This window comes from Perca fluviatilis, chromosome 3 (assembly GCF_010015445.1).
Source record: "Perca fluviatilis chromosome 3, GENO_Pfluv_1.0, whole genome shotgun sequence".
Taxonomy (NCBI): Eukaryota; Metazoa; Chordata; class Actinopteri; order Perciformes; family Percidae; genus Perca; species Perca fluviatilis.
In genome coordinates, this window is record NC_053114.1 from 17,402,528 (window position 1) to 17,421,746 (window position 19,219).

The window sequence follows — 19,219 nt, forward strand, 5'->3', positions numbered from 1 at the left end:
TATTATTCATTTTCAATCTGTCTCACTGGGTCACATTTAGAAATGTCTTCATAACCCATCAAATGCCCACATACAGAAACAAAGTCAAGTGAAATGCATGATCTTATACATGCTTTACAAAATTGATATTAATGCTTTAAAAAAAAAAAAAAAAAGGAGTATTTTTTTTTTTAAATCCACTGTTCACTTCAGCATCTGTACAAAATAAATGTAAAAATCATGAAAAATGAAATTGAAAAAAAAAAAAAAAAAGAATCTCTTAATTGAAAAACAAAAACCTCCTGCCATTGCTACAGCCTTTCTGGCACTTCAAAAATGCCATCATAATAATTCTGGACAAAATGTTGAGATCATACTAACACGGTACTGCTTTAATGCACTTGTCCCCTTTTGCCACAAACAACATGTATATAAAAAGTGCTACTGACAGCTGGTGGGGAGGAAGGACTAAGTTACAGATTGAGGATTGGCTGAATGAGGGGGAGGCTCGTCATTTTGCTGTACTTGTGTAGCCGTTCTTGCCTGTATGCAGTCTGTGTGTGTGTTTTTTTTAAGTCACTGACAGGAAGTGGGTGGATGAAGGGTTTCCCTAAGAGACACTGGAACATCGGATGCTCGGCGAGCCCATTTGTGTGAGCACCTTGTCGAGCCACTGCAGGGGGCCGTTCAGGTGCAGTTCGATCCAGCAGGGGGTGCTGGTAACCGTCTGTCGCCTGGGAGAGACACGAGGAGAGCAGAAACAGATGTTGAGTACACAGGGAGAGCAGGATGTGTGTGAGTAAACTCACAAAGTCAATGTAAGGCAAGAAACTGGTCTCAGAAAACCAAAAGACAAAAAGCACAAAGAACTGGACCAATGCTGCTTTCTGAGATACACCTTTAACTCCTCGTAATGCCAGTTAAGACACAATTCAAGATCAGTTTAGTATCCAAATAAGTCTAGAGTGTGAAGTGAACTGAAATACCAATGTTCTCTTTTTTTCTATTTGTGTTGTCACTTTTCAACTTGGGATTGGGAACGCTAAGATCTGACCTATATTTCATGTCTACAATAATTGTAATTTTTATGAGTCTATCTTATCAATGCCTCATCTACATAGTGATAAGTTCAGCTGAATCAGAATAAATAGGATAACCTAAGCCAAAACCTGCTAGCCTCTATGTCTCTCTAGAATTCCAGTGCTTATGGATTAAATATAATTGATGGGTACTTAATACTAAAACTGAAAATAGGAAGTTTTGTTTTCACAAACGTGTGTTAGCTTTTCTTCTATATACCTCTGAAAAACCTTAGAAAGTACAAAGTGATGATAAGGATTCTCCACTTAAACAATAGTACTATTTTTCTTTTGTTTTTAATTCTTGAAAAAGAAATATTTTAGAAGAGGCAATAAAAGCAAAACATTTTCAGACATTTCTCCTCTTGATCTCTATATATCCTTTGGCACTTCCATGATTCCCCATGGCCTTCATACAAAATCCTTCTAGTTTATATGGTTTGTTTCCAATCATCTTTGCCATTTGTCTGTTTACATTTTGTTATCCATTTCTTTAGTGGATTAAAAAAAGAACAGGTAAAAGAGACATCAGAGTTTAAAAGACAACAACCAAAAGTCGACATGGGAAAAGACAGAGCGGGCGACGTGTGGGTGGAGGCCCGGCTGGTCCAGTAACCTGAATCCTGTTTTTAACTGTCTCCACATGTCAGCATTCGGTCTGGACAGGACTGGTGAGCCGTTGCTCACAGCACAAAGGTTTCCCCCTTGAGGAAACCTCCTGTGCGGAGCCAACTTTCAGCCAATCGTTGGCTCCCCTTTTATTCCGTCTCCTCCTTCCTTACTATCAGTGAGTCAGACTGTATGGAAAACAGGGAGGGGATGGGAGAGGGAAAGTCTGACATCTCTTCTTGAAAACAGCACATGTGGGTTTGTTTAAAAATAGTCTGCCGTACCAACTGGGGCCTGTTTCTATTGATGAGGGCTCGACGACGTCATACACCGGATTCCATACAACCGGAGTGTAAGCAGATGCCCGAGAACGGGAGCGGCTGAGTTTTGGGATGTGATTCACAGTCCGTTTTGTTTCTATTGTCTGTGTTTACATAAGGGCGTGCTAAGGACTTGATCTTTGCACAACGGTGTTGCTGACAAGTTGGCTGTGGGTTTTATCATCTGTTAAGCAGTTCAGCTCTGTCGCGGTTGGGGTTTACCATTTAGGATATGAGTGAGTGGTTGCCATTAACCCACTAGCTGATCTGTGAGAGCAGCTTACCTGTACTCGGCTCCCCAGCCCTTGACGAAGCTCATGCGGATGGTGCACATCCTGGTGAGTTGGTACACAGCCTCAAAGCCCTGGTTGACTGATTGGGCCAGCAGGGCAGCAAACTCCTGGTTGTTGAAGATCTTCAGGTTACATCCTGGAGGGAACGGCCAACACACAACTGGTCACAATCTATTTGGTTTTACCACATTTAGACGTGTACAGAAGATGGGACAGCTTTCGGGGAGGTTTGGCTTTCAGGGGAACTTGTTGTATAAAGCCTTTCGTGGCTCCAGAGGGAGCTAAACCTGAAGCCTCAGGCGATGCCACACTGCATTGTTGGTAATGGAGGCGCCTAGTTTTGACAAGAATGCATGGAATAATAAAAAAAGATGATATCTCTGACTGTCCATCGTGTCCAACAATGGCATAGGAGTGCAATGCTAAATCAGTGGAGCAATCTATTAAATGGGGGGGGGGGGACAAAAGGATGGAGACAGCTGGTCTTAATGTTACTGTGCTTCAACAAAGTTTTTATTTATTTTTTTAACCTTTTTTTGACACACGCAATTTATTTAGCCTGATCTAAACCTGATCGGACATGAAAGGAATCTCCAGAGAATTGTAAAATCCTGTGTGTGATCCTTAATCAGGCGAATGAGAAATGCATTTCATTTCTCTGTGAATGTTACCCTGTGCAGCCTTTGTGTTCATCCGACGGCATCACAAAGTTCGACCTAACAAGATTGCAATCGTGACCTTTACATTAAAGTGACTTCAAACAGGAAACTACCTACGTGTTAAACTGCCGTCACATTTAAGAAAAGAGGTGCTTGTCTGAAAGGGGCATGGGCGACTCAGACAACAAAGTTCAACAGCGCTTGTGTAAACATCTTTCTTTGGACAACAAACCTCTATTAAGACACTATAGCTAAGGAGGACATTACTGGACTGGTGGTGAAGGTAAGAAGTGATGCACCCATTTATTGGCAGAACATCGGCCTCTCGGCAAGTAAGATGGCATTTACCAATGGCAGTGGCCAATATTTATGTGTTGTTGTTTTTTTTTGCAGTGGGATTCGGACAACAAAAACAACAACAAAACATCGTCATCGACCATATTGTATTATTTTTAAACATCAGTATCGGCCCAGAATTTCACAATGATGATACAGCCACAGTAAATCAGTTCTCAATCATCTATTTTAAAAGTATTATCTTAACTGAGATTAATCCCAACGTGGTTACCAAAAGAGGTTCTCTGATGTCGTCAGTTTTGCCACAGACATTGAAAGGGCTCAAACTGGAGATTTTTGCCCGCAGAAAGTCGCTGACAAACACATAGTTGTCTCCAGAAGTTTGTTCCTGCCCCACAAAACTACACTCAGCTGTGAAAAGTAGGGACAACACAACTTCATACTGCATAACAAATGGGAAAAGGTGTCTCTGTCAGCTGGACACACACCTGGAGGGATCTTGCAGACTGTGGCAGGGTGCCAGCCATAGCGTTGGTTACAGTTAGGGCTCTGGACAAAGATGGCGCTGTCGCTGAGACACTCGGCAAAAACTTCTCCTCCGATGTAATACAGCCGCACACCGCGGCCTTGAAGACAAAACAGGGACAGAACAAACTCCTTAGATAAAACTCATGCCATCTTAAAAAAAAAAAACAGAGCATCAATCACAAATGTAGAGTGATGTCTTGTTTGGAATTGGTATTAAAAAAAAACAATCATATGTGCAGAGCAGATCTAAATAAGAGTCATACCAATATGTCTGCGTGTTAACTCCACAGCGGCGTTGCGGTTGACGTTGGACAACAGGCCCAGGCAGAAACGCTCTGAGTTGGAGGGGTCCGTGAAGCCATCCACTGTCAGCGAGGGCTGTGAGGCGTGGAAGGTCTCTCCTACTCGCTGGTTCAACTCGTAGTAGGAAATGGAGCACCAGAAGGCCGGCTCGCAGTATGTCACTGGTTGAAGGTCTAACACAAAGAGATGGAGAAAGTTTACAGTTTACTACCTACATCAAACAGACAGAGAGACTAGCGAATGGAGTACACTGTTCAAAGCGGGGTGGCTGTGAATAGACTGAAATGTGCAGATCAATAAGAAATTCGATGCTTGAAATAATACAGGAGGAAAGAAACAAATGGGTGACAGGAGACAGGAGTCAAGGTCAGTAGGATAAGAAAGAAGTGGGTACAAATCAGAGGAGTAATGGCATGAAAACAGAATAGATAGAAGAGAAAGGGGATAGAAACAGCAACTGACGCAAGGAAGGGGCAAACGTGGGGAGAAAGGGGGCTGAGGTGAATGTAGAGGGGGAAAAAAACACAACCTAAGAAAACATTAGGCTGAGCTTGTGTCACAAAATGTCAAACCCATACGCTGTTTCCAAGAAGCTTTTACCAGACAAAATGTGGAAACTCAACCCTCACTGGTGGGACGCTGGAGCCAAAATGGTCAAATTACAGGCATAGCCATGATCATTTTCAGTAACTTCAACCGGTTCTGGTAATTTGCTCTTTTCTCCCTCAACATAGCCACACTCTAACTACTTCAACGTTGTGTTCTTGCCTCTGAAGTCCAGACCAGAGCTGGAGTACACTGCCAAATGAAACTGGTTTGATTTTGTTATTTCACCAGAGGCTTTCCAGCCAAGCCCCCCTGGCGTTTTTCCATCCTGATAGAATAAACGTAGGATATTGCCATTGAAGTTAGCGTGGGCTGAATGGTGTCTGTTCCAAGAGGGAAGACAAAGGGTTCTTTCATCACCTGGTTTCCTTATACAAAAATGGAGTTACATCAAACAGAGAATCCCCACTGGGGAGATACACTATTCAAACAGTTGTCTGTAAGTGAAGGCAGACAGACAGAAAAGTACAAAAAACATACACACAGTCTTTACCTAAGTTGCTATGTGTAGGTGAAACTGGGTTAGGTGACAGGTTTGGGGAGCTTGTGTCCATGCTGTGGGTCATCTGGTGATCGCTGGTTTCTCCATCCTCACTGAGGTAGCCTGGTGGTGGCGTTTCTCACACCACACACACACACACACACACACACACACACACACACACACACACACACACACACACACACACACACACACACACACACACACACACACACACACACACACACACACACACACACACACACACACACACACACACACACACACACACACATTTGGTAAAGTTCCTTAAAATACATCTGGTGGAAATCTCTTCTGTATATGTGTAGTAGTTGAAACAACACAGGAAGACAAAAAGGGAAATAATAAACACTGGCAATCTACAAAAGAATTCCATTAGATACAATAAATATCAAATACAGCAAAATGTCAGTTTCACTATGGTGTTTAAACCTGGTTGGGAGGAGTGTGTTCAAAGCCATGTCCGATAACAGTTGTTCAGACAGCAGACATGTATCACTGGGTCAGTCTGAAAAGGTGTGCTAGGCCCTAAGAACTGCCTGACCCATGTATCACGTTAACAGCTTGACACTGTGTTACTGTGCATAACCAGACTTGGTAGAAAAGATTCCTGGTGTAAAAGGAGTGTCAGTCATGTTAGGGAGCATGTTGGTACCTGGTATGTAGTTGCTCTGGGGCTCAATGCCCGCAGGGAAGTTGGTGTTTTCTGGGATTGAATGGCTGTAGTCATCCAGAGGTGGGAACTCGCTGGGGATTTCTGTGTGTCTGGGCACCAGCACTGGTGGGAGTACTGTATAATGGGCATAAAGACAGACACACACACACACACACAGACACACACAGACACACACAGACACACACAGACACACACAGACACACACAGACACACACAGACGTTTCTTAGAACAAAAGAAATAGTGAGTTCCATTTCTGGGCAATAAATACATATAAAATAAATATGTAATGCAACACAATTCAATAACAAAACAATAAAAGGATGCAATAAAACAATAACAATAAGACAAAGTTCTGTGCTATTAATCAAAGGAAAAATATTAGATAGGCCCTCTGGATAAAAACAAGTCTGTTTAAGTGTATTGAAAAAAAGGGCCCTGGCAGCAAAGTAAAAGAATTCTGGACAAACTGTCAAACTTCATCCTTTATGTTCTTGGAAAAAAAATATTAGAGAACCATGGTAAAATTGGAAGAAGAGATAAACACGCTCAGAGCTCTCGTACCTGGCGTTTCTACTCTCTGATAGTGGTATGGGTTGACACACACTTCATCCTTCTTCGTGTGGAAGGCGTACTCACACAGCTCCACCGCCCGCAGCTCATGGTGGGACTGCAGGTCGGGCCAGCGCCACAGACGGCAGTAGATGACGTGGGGCAAACCTTTCCTGTGGGAGACCTGCAGACGGCCATCCAGAGACCTGCAGGCACAAGCAGACAAGTTTGTCAATAACCTGCAACCTTTTGTCTCAAATACGGATGTATGTGTCTGCCTTTATATATATGTATATATATATATATATATATATATATTTTTTTTTTTTTCATCAAGGTTATGCTAAATATACCAGTTTGAATATGAGACTTGGACTAGTTATTGGCTGATCTGCCTTCCCCATCCCCTTTGTGACCTTTTTTAAAATAAAAAGCGCTTATTTTGCTTTGCCCAAAAAAAAAAAAAAAAAAAAAAAGGATTCAAAAGTTGTATTCGAAGGACTTTGACATATATTGTTTGCTTCATTTCAAAGATGTTTTGAACAGTTAGCGATGTGGTCATTTTCTCAGGTGTTTGATACGGCACCTCTTTTTGATGAGTTGTTACAGCCTGTGGCTTTAGTATAAACATGTTTTGTTTCAAATTGGAAACTGATACTTGACAAAGGTCCATGACCCAAAATGCAATAATGATAATAATGATGAGAATAAAATAATAATAATAATAATAATAATAATAATAATAAACTCACTTGTAATACAACCTTTTCTTTCACAGTCACAGACAACTCTGTCCTCCAAATCATATCACCAGATGATATGTATTGTTGTTGTCTGGGCTCTGACACTACCTCCTACTGACGAGGGGCCCAGCTGTGTGCACGCTGGTTATGAGATGATGTCTAATAATAAACAACCGGCAATGAGATTTCAGTATGTATAACAAGACTTCATTCATTGTGTATAGCATCTACATTCATCTGGTATACAATACTGTTGGCAGGATGACGATTTAGGCTGCCAGATAGTAATGAGCGGTAGTTTGACGCTGCAGATTGTCATAATGGGGATGTAGCCTTTAATCTATGAGCACAATGACCCAAAAAACACACTTATCTTATCATCTTATGCAAGAGGCAACAACCACATATGCCTCTTCTATCTCTCTGTCTCACCCAACCTCTTACACACAAATACAGAGTAAGGGTCAAAGGCGTAAGCTAAAGCCCTTTAGAAGGACAAATGTCAGTCCCCAAATATTAACAGGCTGTGTACTGTTCTACTACGGAAAGATCAGTCGTGCCCCATTTGTGTACATCCAGCAAACAGAGAATTGTGTTTTAATTTTGCATGGCAAAGGCTTTTATTCACTGCCTCTGTACTTTAAAATGGGATGGCCTGGGGAGTGTGTGTGTGTGTGTGTGTGTGTGTGTGTGTGTGTGTGTGTGTGTGTGTGTGTGTGTGTGTGTGTGTGTGTGTGTGTGTGTGTGTGTGTGTGTGTGTGTGTCTTCAATTTATAAATGGTATCTGAGTACTTTATGTGCACACTAGCATACAAAGAAGAGAAAAGTGAGAGCCCCCAGCTGATTGACAACACAAACCTTAGATGATAAGGATAAGATATGATGCATAATATGATGCAAGTCAAGTGACACAGTGAGAGGTTAAGGGGAGAGTCCCTTCATAGACCTCTCATGATTGAAAAGCTCTAATTAAGTTGCCAGTCTTTCACAATTTGTAAAAAAAGAATAGCAGCCATTTCTTGTGGTTTTATACCTTAGTAGTCACCATAGGAAAAGTGGAAGTTAACAGCAGAGCTGTCCTCAACCATGAAATGTTATTATGGCCAATCAATAACACATAAAACAGCTGCTTTTTTTTCTTCATAAATGTCACAATAACAACAGAAATGGTGTCTCACTCTTTAGTACAATCTGTTTTGTTAAGGGTGTATTGTACTGAAACTTGTCCTTAGTAAAAAGTATTTTATTTTTTATTTTTAGAGTGAGCCACAGCAACATAATGCAGGTGATCACGGTGCTGACACATCAAAAAGGGATGTAAACAACATAATAATATTAGAAATACATCTATTATAGCATGGCTAGGAACATGTAATATGGCTAGGGATGTTACACGATAACATAGTGTCTGATCAAAGACCTCGCAGACTTCAGGCTTTTAAATCATGGACAAACAACAGGGCTGGTCCTATTACACTGCTTCTGATTTTAGTGTTCAACAAGGAAAAAAAAAAAAAAAAAAAAAAAAAAAAAGAGAGATTTGGCTGGGCCCACGAGTACAATCTGGATACTGTCACACAGTAGACAAATAAGCAGAAACACCTCGGGTTACTATGCAATCAAGTACAACAACCTGCAATAAATAATTGTTCATTATTAATTGTTCCAATACTGTTCATTAACAATATTGTTAAAGTTGTATTAGTAGTAGCATGCAATAATTTGTTAAATGTATTTCAGTTATCGTTTGTGAGAGTCTACTTATGACCACTGTTCCTCTTTTCTATGCATGTATTGGTATGATTTATTGGTGCTGTTTCCCTTTACCACATTGCATACTTGTTTTATTTAGGTTTGTGACTGATGCAATAGCAAATAAGGCCTTTAAAAAAAAGTCACTTAAAGATTTTGTCAGACCTCCATTACAGCTAATTGGTATTCGATGTATTGACTCAATTTGCAAACTTGTTTTACAAGGGTTGGACAAAATAAAATAAACATACAGACGTAAGACGGTTATTAGTAGCTTTGAAGCAACTAAATCACAGTTTCATAAACAGAGGCAGCTGCAAAAGTGAATCATGGGAAATTGTCCAAAAGTCATGAGGACACAAGACAAACACATAAAAAAAAAAAAAAAAAATTGCGAAGAGGAACAATGATCACATGCAGACACTCATAACACTGACTGACTAAATGTTTACTTAATAACAGCACAAACTGTGAAAAAAATAACCATAAAGTTGGAACACTACATCTCTGAAGGAATCCACAAAAATAATCCACTATAATCCTCAAAGAGGTACATGCAGGGTTATTGTGGTTATCGGTGTTCCCTTACTCTTTTGGAGCAGAAAAACTATCGCTGTAGGTGTGTTAAATGGTCAGACAGGGCTGATCTGATGGCAGTGGTATGTGTGTTAGGTCCCTGCTGCTGAGTGAGTTTGGTAGGGGCTAGACTCTGCATGGGCTGAGACAGACGTGCTCAAATTGCAGTGGCATTATTGGCTATTTGGTGTACTAACGAAATGTAGGGCATATGGAAAAAATGGAAGAAACAACAGCAACACATAGACAGGTCCAAACACACACACACACACACAATACCTTCCTAAAAACGGAATGACTCACTTTATTGAAGAAATGTATGACGGTACGTTGATTGAGACTTTAATGAGGGGAAAATAGTAAAAACCACTCCTGCACCACCATCAAGCCTCAGCTTGTTGTTTAGAGGAAGAGCCAGCAGCACTGTCTAAACAGGCAAACTCAGACAGCTATGTAGCAAGGGGGAGGCAGAAGACGGGAGAACTATGACCCCAAATTCCCTGCTGGGTGGACATGGGTGGGATCTGAAGGGTTCCAAAAACATCCAGGCAAGCAGTTTTTAGCCTTCAGCTCCTCCCTACAGCACCAGAAACTGTGCAATACAGATCACCATAGACTGATTTTGTTTACAAAGACACAACTCACACTGAAAAATAAGATAGACATCGATGACGACGGAAGAGCTTTACATGGTTTTTCTTAACCTATATATATTTTTTCCAATACTGACTTTGTGTAAAATTGTTTTTCTGTGTGCATCAAATTTGGCTTTAAAAAAAACAGTACCTCAAGACCACAAAATGAATCGTGTATAATTTGAGGAGAAGGCCAACTTCAGCATGTGTTGCTAGATGACGGTGTTCAGAGTATATGCAGCAATATACTGTATTTTACTTTGTACATTATTGATTGATTGATTGATTGATTGATTGATTAGACAGTAACAGAAATAAATGCATAACAAGATGCCAACACAGTGACATTGTACATTTATCAGAACTGTCGAGGATAACACAAGAAAGTTACAAACTTATTTCCATTGTGGTCCTCGTTATAGTCTGACAAAGATGTCCAGGCAAGCTACAGATGACTAAAAGGTACCTTATGTACACTCAACCACATCCAAATACAAAATAAATACAAATATATACACTGTAATAATAAATATTCATTTAAGACTACATAAAAGATTGAATCTAATTAGCATTTAACAACCATTCACCACATGCTCGATTAAAACAACGATCTGATCTCAACTGGGAGTTTGTTCCATTCCATTGCTGCCATATACAAAAAAGTATTTTGCCCAGAACAGGTCTTAAATCTACACTGAACTATGTCTGTGGCACTACCTCTCGTTGAGTAGCTATGAGAGTTTCTAATAAGCTTAAAATAATCTTTATCTCATTCTTATACAAAATCTTTCTTGTTAATCTTAGTTTCAACTGTCTCACCCTGTTTTCAACTGTTGTATGTGATACATCACTATGATTTTAAGTTGAAATTAGAAAGCTATTACTAGGTCTACCACTACTCAATATTTTCATCATCAGTTAACATGCCAATTATTTTCTCAATTAATTGAGGAATTGTTTGGTCTACAAAAATGTCAGAAAATTATTAAAAAGAAATCCCATTGAAATTTCTTCTTTGTCACACAATTCAAATAAAAGCAGCAAATGTTCACTACCGAGAGGCAAGAACAAGGGAATGTTGTGAAAAATAAGTTTAAAGAGTAAATCCATTCATTATCAAAATAATTGCCAGTTATTTTTCGACAGACTAATGGACTCACTAATCTTTTCAGCACTAGTTAATACAAACATTTTCGTTCAGGGGTAAAAAAGATGATATCCAAACCACCCTTCATTTTTCTGACCTGCATTGAATTTTATTTCCTGTAGAGACACCATGTAAAGCTAGTTAAAACATGCCTGTGTCATCTTTAGGTCATCTTGATTTCCTTTCTGATTGAGAACAAGAGACAAGGTGCCGATGATTCTCTGTCAAGGGACAGTCAGAGTGAAATTGATGCCAAAAAGGAAAGGCACAAATTGGTATAGATTTTTTGACACAGGGGAAATTGTGTCAACATCATTGGGTTTTATGACCCGATGCGGAGGCTGAACCTGACCTTTACGCCCGATCAGCTCCGTTTGTGTGAATGCCGCACGCACACACACACACACACACACACACACACACACACACACACACACACACACACACACACACACACACACACACACACACACACACACACAAAAAAAAAAAAGGAATTCACATTTAGTAATAATCTGTGTAAATGCATAATGTGTGGTGTGTGCGTTTAGCTGTCTCAAAACAGACTCAGACAGAGCAGATTGAGCTTTACTGAGGTGGGGGCAAAACAAACACTGAGGCATGCCCAGTTACGCTCAGAGACACAAAAATATACACTGTGTGTGTGTTCAGGCTGGCCAGAACACACTCTCTCTCCCCCTCTCCCTCTCTCCAAACTCAAATGAAATTTTAACATCACTAAAAAGATGCCAGCAAACACTGAGGACCTTAAGGCCTTTCAGCATTTTAGCATCTACTTTATTTTTTTGTTGTCTTCCAGTGTTTGTCATTACGCTACTAAACACTCATGTTTAATCCAAAAATTAAAAGAAATGATTTTGGACTTTTGAAGTGCCTGCGAGTGTATGTAAACATTGTGACCCCTAGTCCACAATCTGTCCTATGATAGCATAGAGGGGGGGGGAGGACAAAGTGGATGATGGATAAAGAAAAGGATGGTGCTGCCGGACAAAAGGGCTGGCAGACTGTCTCAACAGCTCAGGGCAGCTCAGAGACTCTTTGACTGGGCCCCTAAAACCCCCCCTTCCATCTCCTCCGTCTGTCCCACTATCCTGACCGCCCTGCCTCCGTCCCAGTGCTGAGTGAGGGTAGGAGTGTGGGGGTGTAGGGCTGAAATAGCCTTTGTGCCTTTCATAAAGTCTGTGGCCAGTCTGTCGAGCCATGACCATGATCTGTCGGGCTGATGTCCACCAATTACAACACGTGAAGAGATAAATCATCACTCATTCTGGAGAAGGGGTTGCAATAAAGTCGGGGTTTTGAAACCTGACACACAGCTTGATGGGGAATTGATCTTTTCCTTAAACTGCTTCATCTGCTTCTACTGCGTCTATCCCCTTGTGTCATGCATTAGTTAATGCATTTCCCGACCAACATTGGACCTGTTCTTGTACGACTGTCACAGGTTAATCCCTTGTTGTGCCACCATTCAAAGAATCTGCAACCGTAGAGTTAATCACATTACATACAATCATAAAATAGTTCCAGTTTCAGTTATCCCTCTCTGAAAGCTCTCTTTCTCCCCCACTTGAGTTGGATGTAGAGAGGTGGTTAATTTGTTATTTAAAACAACAATAACCCCACTGGAAACACCTGTAGCAGCATCCGCATTCAGCGTTGGTCAGGAGGAGGACTGTGAAGCCAGACGTGCACTGACCCTTCAGTTCTGTCACTGTTTTAACCCATGCCACTGTGTTGGTCTGAATTACCATGTGTTCAGACCAAAAACAGATACACAATAAACAATGCAAGGGGCTGCGTTGGTGGGGGGCCTGTTGTTCCAGATACCGATGAGACAATTAAATAATCCAGGAAGGCCAGATTTCGAGAAACCGATCCATGAGTTTCTAATCCTTTTAGACGCCAAAACCTTGCACAATCATTCATAATAGTATGAGCAGTGTTTCCTCTATGTTGATTTTACCGCGGCGGCCCGCCACGGTTTCAAAAATAGGGCAGACGCACAACAGAGTTTCCGATATGTACTGTACATGTAGCAGCGGCGCACCGCATCTACAGAGACGTTTTTTCTCTCTCTCTCTCTCTCTCTCTGATTAACTGGAACAGTGACAGGATGTCATCACTTGCAAAGTCATGGCAACCAAATACACAACAGGGCAAGTACACTTGTCACTTGGGCAAACAGGCAAGCCGCGACATGAAATCCGCACTCACGCGGGTCCTGTGAAATATGACGGCTACAGTTTATTAGAAAATAGCATTGTGGACACTGAACTTGATGAAATCAGACCCCAGATGAGACAAGAAGCTAACGTTAGTGAATGCTGCGGTCCCTCTGCCTCTGACTCCCCGCTGCAGGAGACGCTGTATTCCTCCGACACGCTGTATTAACGTTACCGTTTTAAAACCGTTTTCCAGGTTAGGGGGAGTGCATACCGCTCCAAACCAAGATGAAAAAAGTAGCTAGCAATCAGCGTTTTGTTGTTAAACTGTGTGTAAAATGAGCGGTGACGTTAAATCACTGGTTTCAGGTAACGACACCCTACGGTACCGTCTATTTGCTGGATGGTTTCAAGGTAACGGTCGGTAGCTAACATTAGCAGATAAGCCCGTTGACAGCGACGTTATTGTTTATATTTTGGCACAATGTTTCTGACCGTAGTAGTGGTCAGAGTGACTGAAAGTGTGAGATGCTAAAAAGAAACTAAGCGCTGTTTTCAGGTAACGTTACTTTTTGACGTTGAACACGGTTTGTTTTTTGTCATATTCAACTGAATATGTTTGAGGTTTTAGACAAAAATAAGACATTTTATAGATCAAACGATTAATCAAGAAAACAATTTATCAATCATCACAACAATTTAAATTAACAATTTGTTGCAGTCCTAGAAAGAAGTCCTTGTTCTTTGCTACTGAGGGACACATGGTAAAACCTTAAGGCTGTTTTATGCTTCTGCGTCGAATCGACGGCGTACCCCCGCAGACCCCTCCGCGTCTACGCCGGACCCTACGCCATAGCCTGACGTGCACCTCTCGAAAAAAGTAACTACACGGACCAGCGACCAGTTGCTTGGTAGCATTGCATTTCCCCTGACTCATTTCCTGGTTCTCCTTCTCCATAAACAACATGAAATCAAGGAGAGGGTTAACTTTTCCTGCTAAAAAGATTTCCCACCTTGGTCAGAAAACACAGGGGAGACACGTTGTTTCTCCCACTATGACTCTAGAGTCGCTACTCGCTCCGAAGCTAATCGCCGTCACTCTCTCACTTTCTCCCTCGCTCAAACACACACGCATGCCGGCTCGACGCACACACCAGCGCACAAGTATAAACATCAGGCCACTTACGTAGGCTACGGCGAAAGCTCTGCGTGGAGCCTGCGCAGATCCATAAAACGACCTTTACAGTTCACTTTTATCTTCACATGGACATTTTCTCAAATGTCAAAACTGATTTCAACTTTTTTTCTTATTTTATTTTTTGGTTTACACAAAAATGTCATCACTGTGGGCAAGCAGCAGTCAACTTGATCACCAAAGAAAAATGCTTGGGAGTACATTCCAACAGAGGTGCAACTCACACAGAGGAACGTATCTCACACACACACACACACACACACACACACACACACACACACACACACACACACACACACACACACACACACACACACACACACACACACACACACACACACACACACACACACACACACACACACACACACACACACACACACACACACACACACCTCCCACTCACTCACTCTGGAAAAGCCATCAGAGTTCTCTTTTTCTTACAAAAGAAGGGGGGCGGGTGAAGGAAGAGAACCAAGACTAGAGTGTGAGAGAAAAGCAAGTCTGACTGTGGCCCACAGGTGATATCATAGGGCTAGAGTGTGCTGGGACCAGTGAAGGATGTGAAATCAGAAACCAGCAGACAGACGACCGGCAAGGCTAGACGACAAATAATGTAGTCTGGACTCCAAAAACTGGGGACACAATAGAGGACTGGGAACCATTAGTTACACTGCTTATATTCAATGAGCCCGTCTCTCTCTTTCTGCATTAAAATGATGAATGACTGAAATTGTTCCAGGTGCAAGTCATCAATACATTATTCTCCAAAGTGTAGTTAAGTTATTTTTTTCTACAGTAGGGCAGAGTGTAGGCAAGTCTACCAGTCCAGTGAAACTGACGTGTGTTCATTCTTTTAAAACACACAGATACCATCCTCCACCTGGATACGATATCCCACAAAGTGTAATTTCTACGATCAAAAAAACATTAAGTTTGCAGTATGTTTGTAGCCTAGAAATCTAGACGCAGCCAGGGTCAGTCTAGGCACTCTCCGTTGGCTTGCGAGCTGGAAAAACCAAATTTTGGTCAGGCCAATCACATCGTGTATAAAGTCGGTGGGCGGGCTTATGGCTGCTGCTGCTGGGAACAGCGGCCCTCTGGAAGACTTGGAGTTAAGCTTTTCTTTGAGAAAAGAACAAAGACCGGCACTGAAATCATTCTTAAAAAAGGAAGATGTGTTCGGAGTTTTGCCGACCGGATACGGCAAAAGTTGAATCTATCAACTAGCTCCGCTACCTTCTTCGTTGCTCTGCCTGGTTGTAGCGCTATCCTATTACGTGCAGAGGGAATTTGAAAGACAACCGTTTATCCCGCCCCTCGGATTGAGCCCTGTCAATGGTGAGTTCCCAGACCCAACATCTTGATGTGGGTCTGGCTTGTCAGGCTAGTACGTTTGAGCATTGAGAGGGATTTCAAAAACGGCATTCTTTTAAGGTTGTTTGCTCAGTGACTTTGGCCAACAAATGTTAACCGCGTCAGTCCCACAGCTTACGTCAGTGGTTGATTGTTGATTGATTATTTTCTGAGCTGACGGTCAAAGATCTGAAATATAGACCAAAATAATGAAGCTATGTGAGCTCAGATGTGGCTAGAGGTTACTGTCCAATGTAAGAAAATAAAACAAAAAGGAGAACATCCTCATACTGAGAATGCTGAATACTGAGAGAAAAGTACACTGCTGTTGACAGATCAGCAAAAAGTTTCTATTCTTAACAGATAACTTTCTATGGACAAGCATAAACGTTTCTCTCAATTGCTATGCTACACAGTAGAGGATATTTGTCATCCATCTATCCATCCATCCATCCTTTTCTTCACTGCTCATCTTAACAGCATTGTGGGGGCCTGGAGTCTATCCCAACATGCCCTGGGAGGGAGGTAGAGTACACCCATGACAAGGACTCAGGATTGTTTGAAATGTCTCAATAAAAAAAAAAAAGAAGTTTAAGTTCTTCAATGTTAAATGTTGTCTAAACATAGGCCGAATACAAGGACTAGCCTTTAAATGGCAACATTTGGATTTCAATAGGATAAATAATTAGGAGCTATCTGATGAAAGAATAAGTAAACAATACTACAAATGCAATTGTGAACTGATAGCTACAGGGCTAACACACATTGACAAACGAACACGATCTCATATTTTACGAAGATAGTTCACCGAAACGGGTTTCTGAAAACATTTTAAGCGAGAAATAGGCCATGCAGTTGCTGAATCTGTCTTAATTTCAGATCGACAAAGGTCAGTTTAAAAGATTTTCGTCAGATTTTGAGAGGCGTTAGTCAGGCTCATCCCGCTCGTCATTTCCAGGTTAGTGCTCCACCAATCAGATTGGCCATTGAGTCAGACTGCCCGCCTTCCGATTCAACATGTCAAATCGGCCCAAATGAAGGCCGACGGCTCCTCCGACTGACGACGGCACAGAACTCACCGAACAGACTCGAGTCACCGACCTCGCCAGACTGTCCGACGGCCGATAATCGGGTTGGTGTGTCAGGGCCTTAAACATCACTAAAGCCTCACAACCTAGAAGTTGGGACGTTGTGAATATATATAGGTAGGAACATTCTGGGCCGTGAAGGTCATTAATCCCTTCATTACACTATATTTGAATTAGTACAAATGTAATCAACAACATATAATATATCCTTTCACATGAAAAAGAACTGCTTCAAAAGCCCTTTTAGGCTGCTATACGTGCAGGACACGGAAGTCATATGCTCGCTGATTGAATTATCATTCCTATCAGACACACACCAACCACAGCCATTCTCACATCAAGGCGGTCCTTTAAAATGGGACTCATTCCTCACGCATCCCTGCTACAATGACGCTGCTTCACCCGCTTTGCTCCACCACCCCAGCCTCCGCCTTTCTTATTCCTAGTCCTAACATGACTCAAAGTTTAAAATGGTTGTCAATGGCTTTCTTTTGGCTCACTCCTTTTTACCCGGGTTTGTGTATGGTGCTCCCCGTTTCAGCTTAGCATGCTGCTTGGCTGGTCCAGGGCGCATTATAAAGAGCGGAGCCATCAGCACCAAGCGTAACTGTGTTTCCATTTGTTGCAATTAATAGTTAAATCTAGAACGAGAGCTCCTGGCTGAACTAACGTTACTTACTCAATCACAATCATTTTTCTGTAGCTTGTGATCACAGGGTACACTACAACAGTGAAATACTCCACAAATCATGAGGGACAAGGTCCTTGAGGCCTTAAGAGCAGAGAGGAAGAAGGATGTTTAGGACAACCTAACAGAATAATTGATCAACAACAGATGTTTTTTTTTTTTACAACCAGAGTCCCACTATGATTCGTGTCTATGTCCCTTTTAGTGAGTCTTGGACCACAATGGTATATTTAGTGAAGTACGCTGTTTAACTTCAACAACATCTTCAACAACATCCAATGACTTTTCTCAACCTTCTCATCCATTAATTGCCCTTTCTGTATTTTAAGACATTCACTTGTACTCGTAGCTTAAAAGTAATCCCCCCACCCTTTTAAACCCCTGCCCCTTTGCGTCAAGTTGTTTTTCCACACATATCCAGCTGTAGTCCGGCATTCCGTGGTAGCAGCAGCAGTGGTGGTGTTAGTGGCCAGTGGAGCACAAAGACAGGCTTGTTGTCTGGTGAAAGTGTCTGTGCGTGTGTGTGTGTTTGTGTGTGTGTGTGTGTTTCTGCGCTGTGCACGTGTACTTCCCCGCAGATAGTGAGAAGGCCAAGTCAAGGCAGAGCTGTCTCTCTAACCCCCTCCACCCCCAGAGCAAGCAGAAAACCAAACAGCAGCCAACGCCCTTCTCAAGGCCCCGGCAGGCAGAAAGAGCATTCTCTGAGCTGACTAACCGCACAGACACACACACACACACACACACACACACACACACACAGAACCAAGTCCCCGGAGGTCACAGCCAGCACAATGTCATTATCAACCATCGGATTGTATGCGGCCACTGCCCATTCAGTCTTCAATCCCAATACACGCCTTGCCCCTACCACCTAGCCCGAGGGCCACTCAGAGATGAGGGGTATAGGACAAAATATGAAATGGGATTGGGCCTCAGTGCAGCACTATCCACTTTCTATGAAGGAAAATAAACAGCGGCAGAAATCCTGAACCCAACTGTTGGGGGAACTTATTACCTTCATCAGAGCAGCCAACCAAACACAGACAGACAACACACATAAACTCTCTGTGACCTGTCTTGTATCACGTCCCTGTCGAACAATGCTGTCTCAAATGACTCAGGTGTGATACTTGACATGAAAGCTACCTGAGTGTGTGAGAGAGAGAGAGAGAAGAGAGAGAGAGAGAGAGAGAGAGGAGAGAGAGAGAGAGAGAGAGAGAGAGAGTAAAAAGGAGATGGTAGACCACACTGAAAGAATAATGAAGATAACGGTAAGAGAAAACAGCAAGGAATGAATCAGCAAGGATCTCTCAAATACCAAAGTGTATTGATTCTAAGGTTGTAGTAGGATGTTAAAAAAAAAAAAAAAGAGAGGCAGTGTATCTTTCTTTTTTCTAAATAACCCAGAGCTGTAACATTAATCTATTGGTCTAT

The 19,219-nt window shown here is 41.9% G+C and overlaps 1 protein-coding gene across 1 annotated transcript in view; it reads right to left on the reverse strand.

Annotated features, from left to right (window-relative positions):
• Positions 1 to 224: 224 nt before the first annotated feature.
• Positions 225 to 19,219, reverse strand: part of smad3a (SMAD family member 3a) — a 31,922-nt gene continuing 12,927 nt past the window's right edge. The window contains exons 2-8 of the mRNA XM_039795540.1: positions 6,435 to 6,628; positions 5,852 to 5,986; positions 5,167 to 5,292; positions 4,028 to 4,240; positions 3,725 to 3,862; positions 2,272 to 2,416; positions 225 to 713 (exon numbers count right to left, since the gene is read on the reverse strand). Of these exons, the coding sequence (XP_039651474.1) occupies positions 590 to 713; positions 2,272 to 2,416; positions 3,725 to 3,862; positions 4,028 to 4,240; positions 5,167 to 5,292; positions 5,852 to 5,986; positions 6,435 to 6,628 (1,075 nt within the window). The 3' untranslated portion in view covers positions 225 to 589. The remainder of the gene's footprint in view (positions 714 to 2,271; positions 2,417 to 3,724; positions 3,863 to 4,027; positions 4,241 to 5,166; positions 5,293 to 5,851; positions 5,987 to 6,434; positions 6,629 to 19,219) is intronic.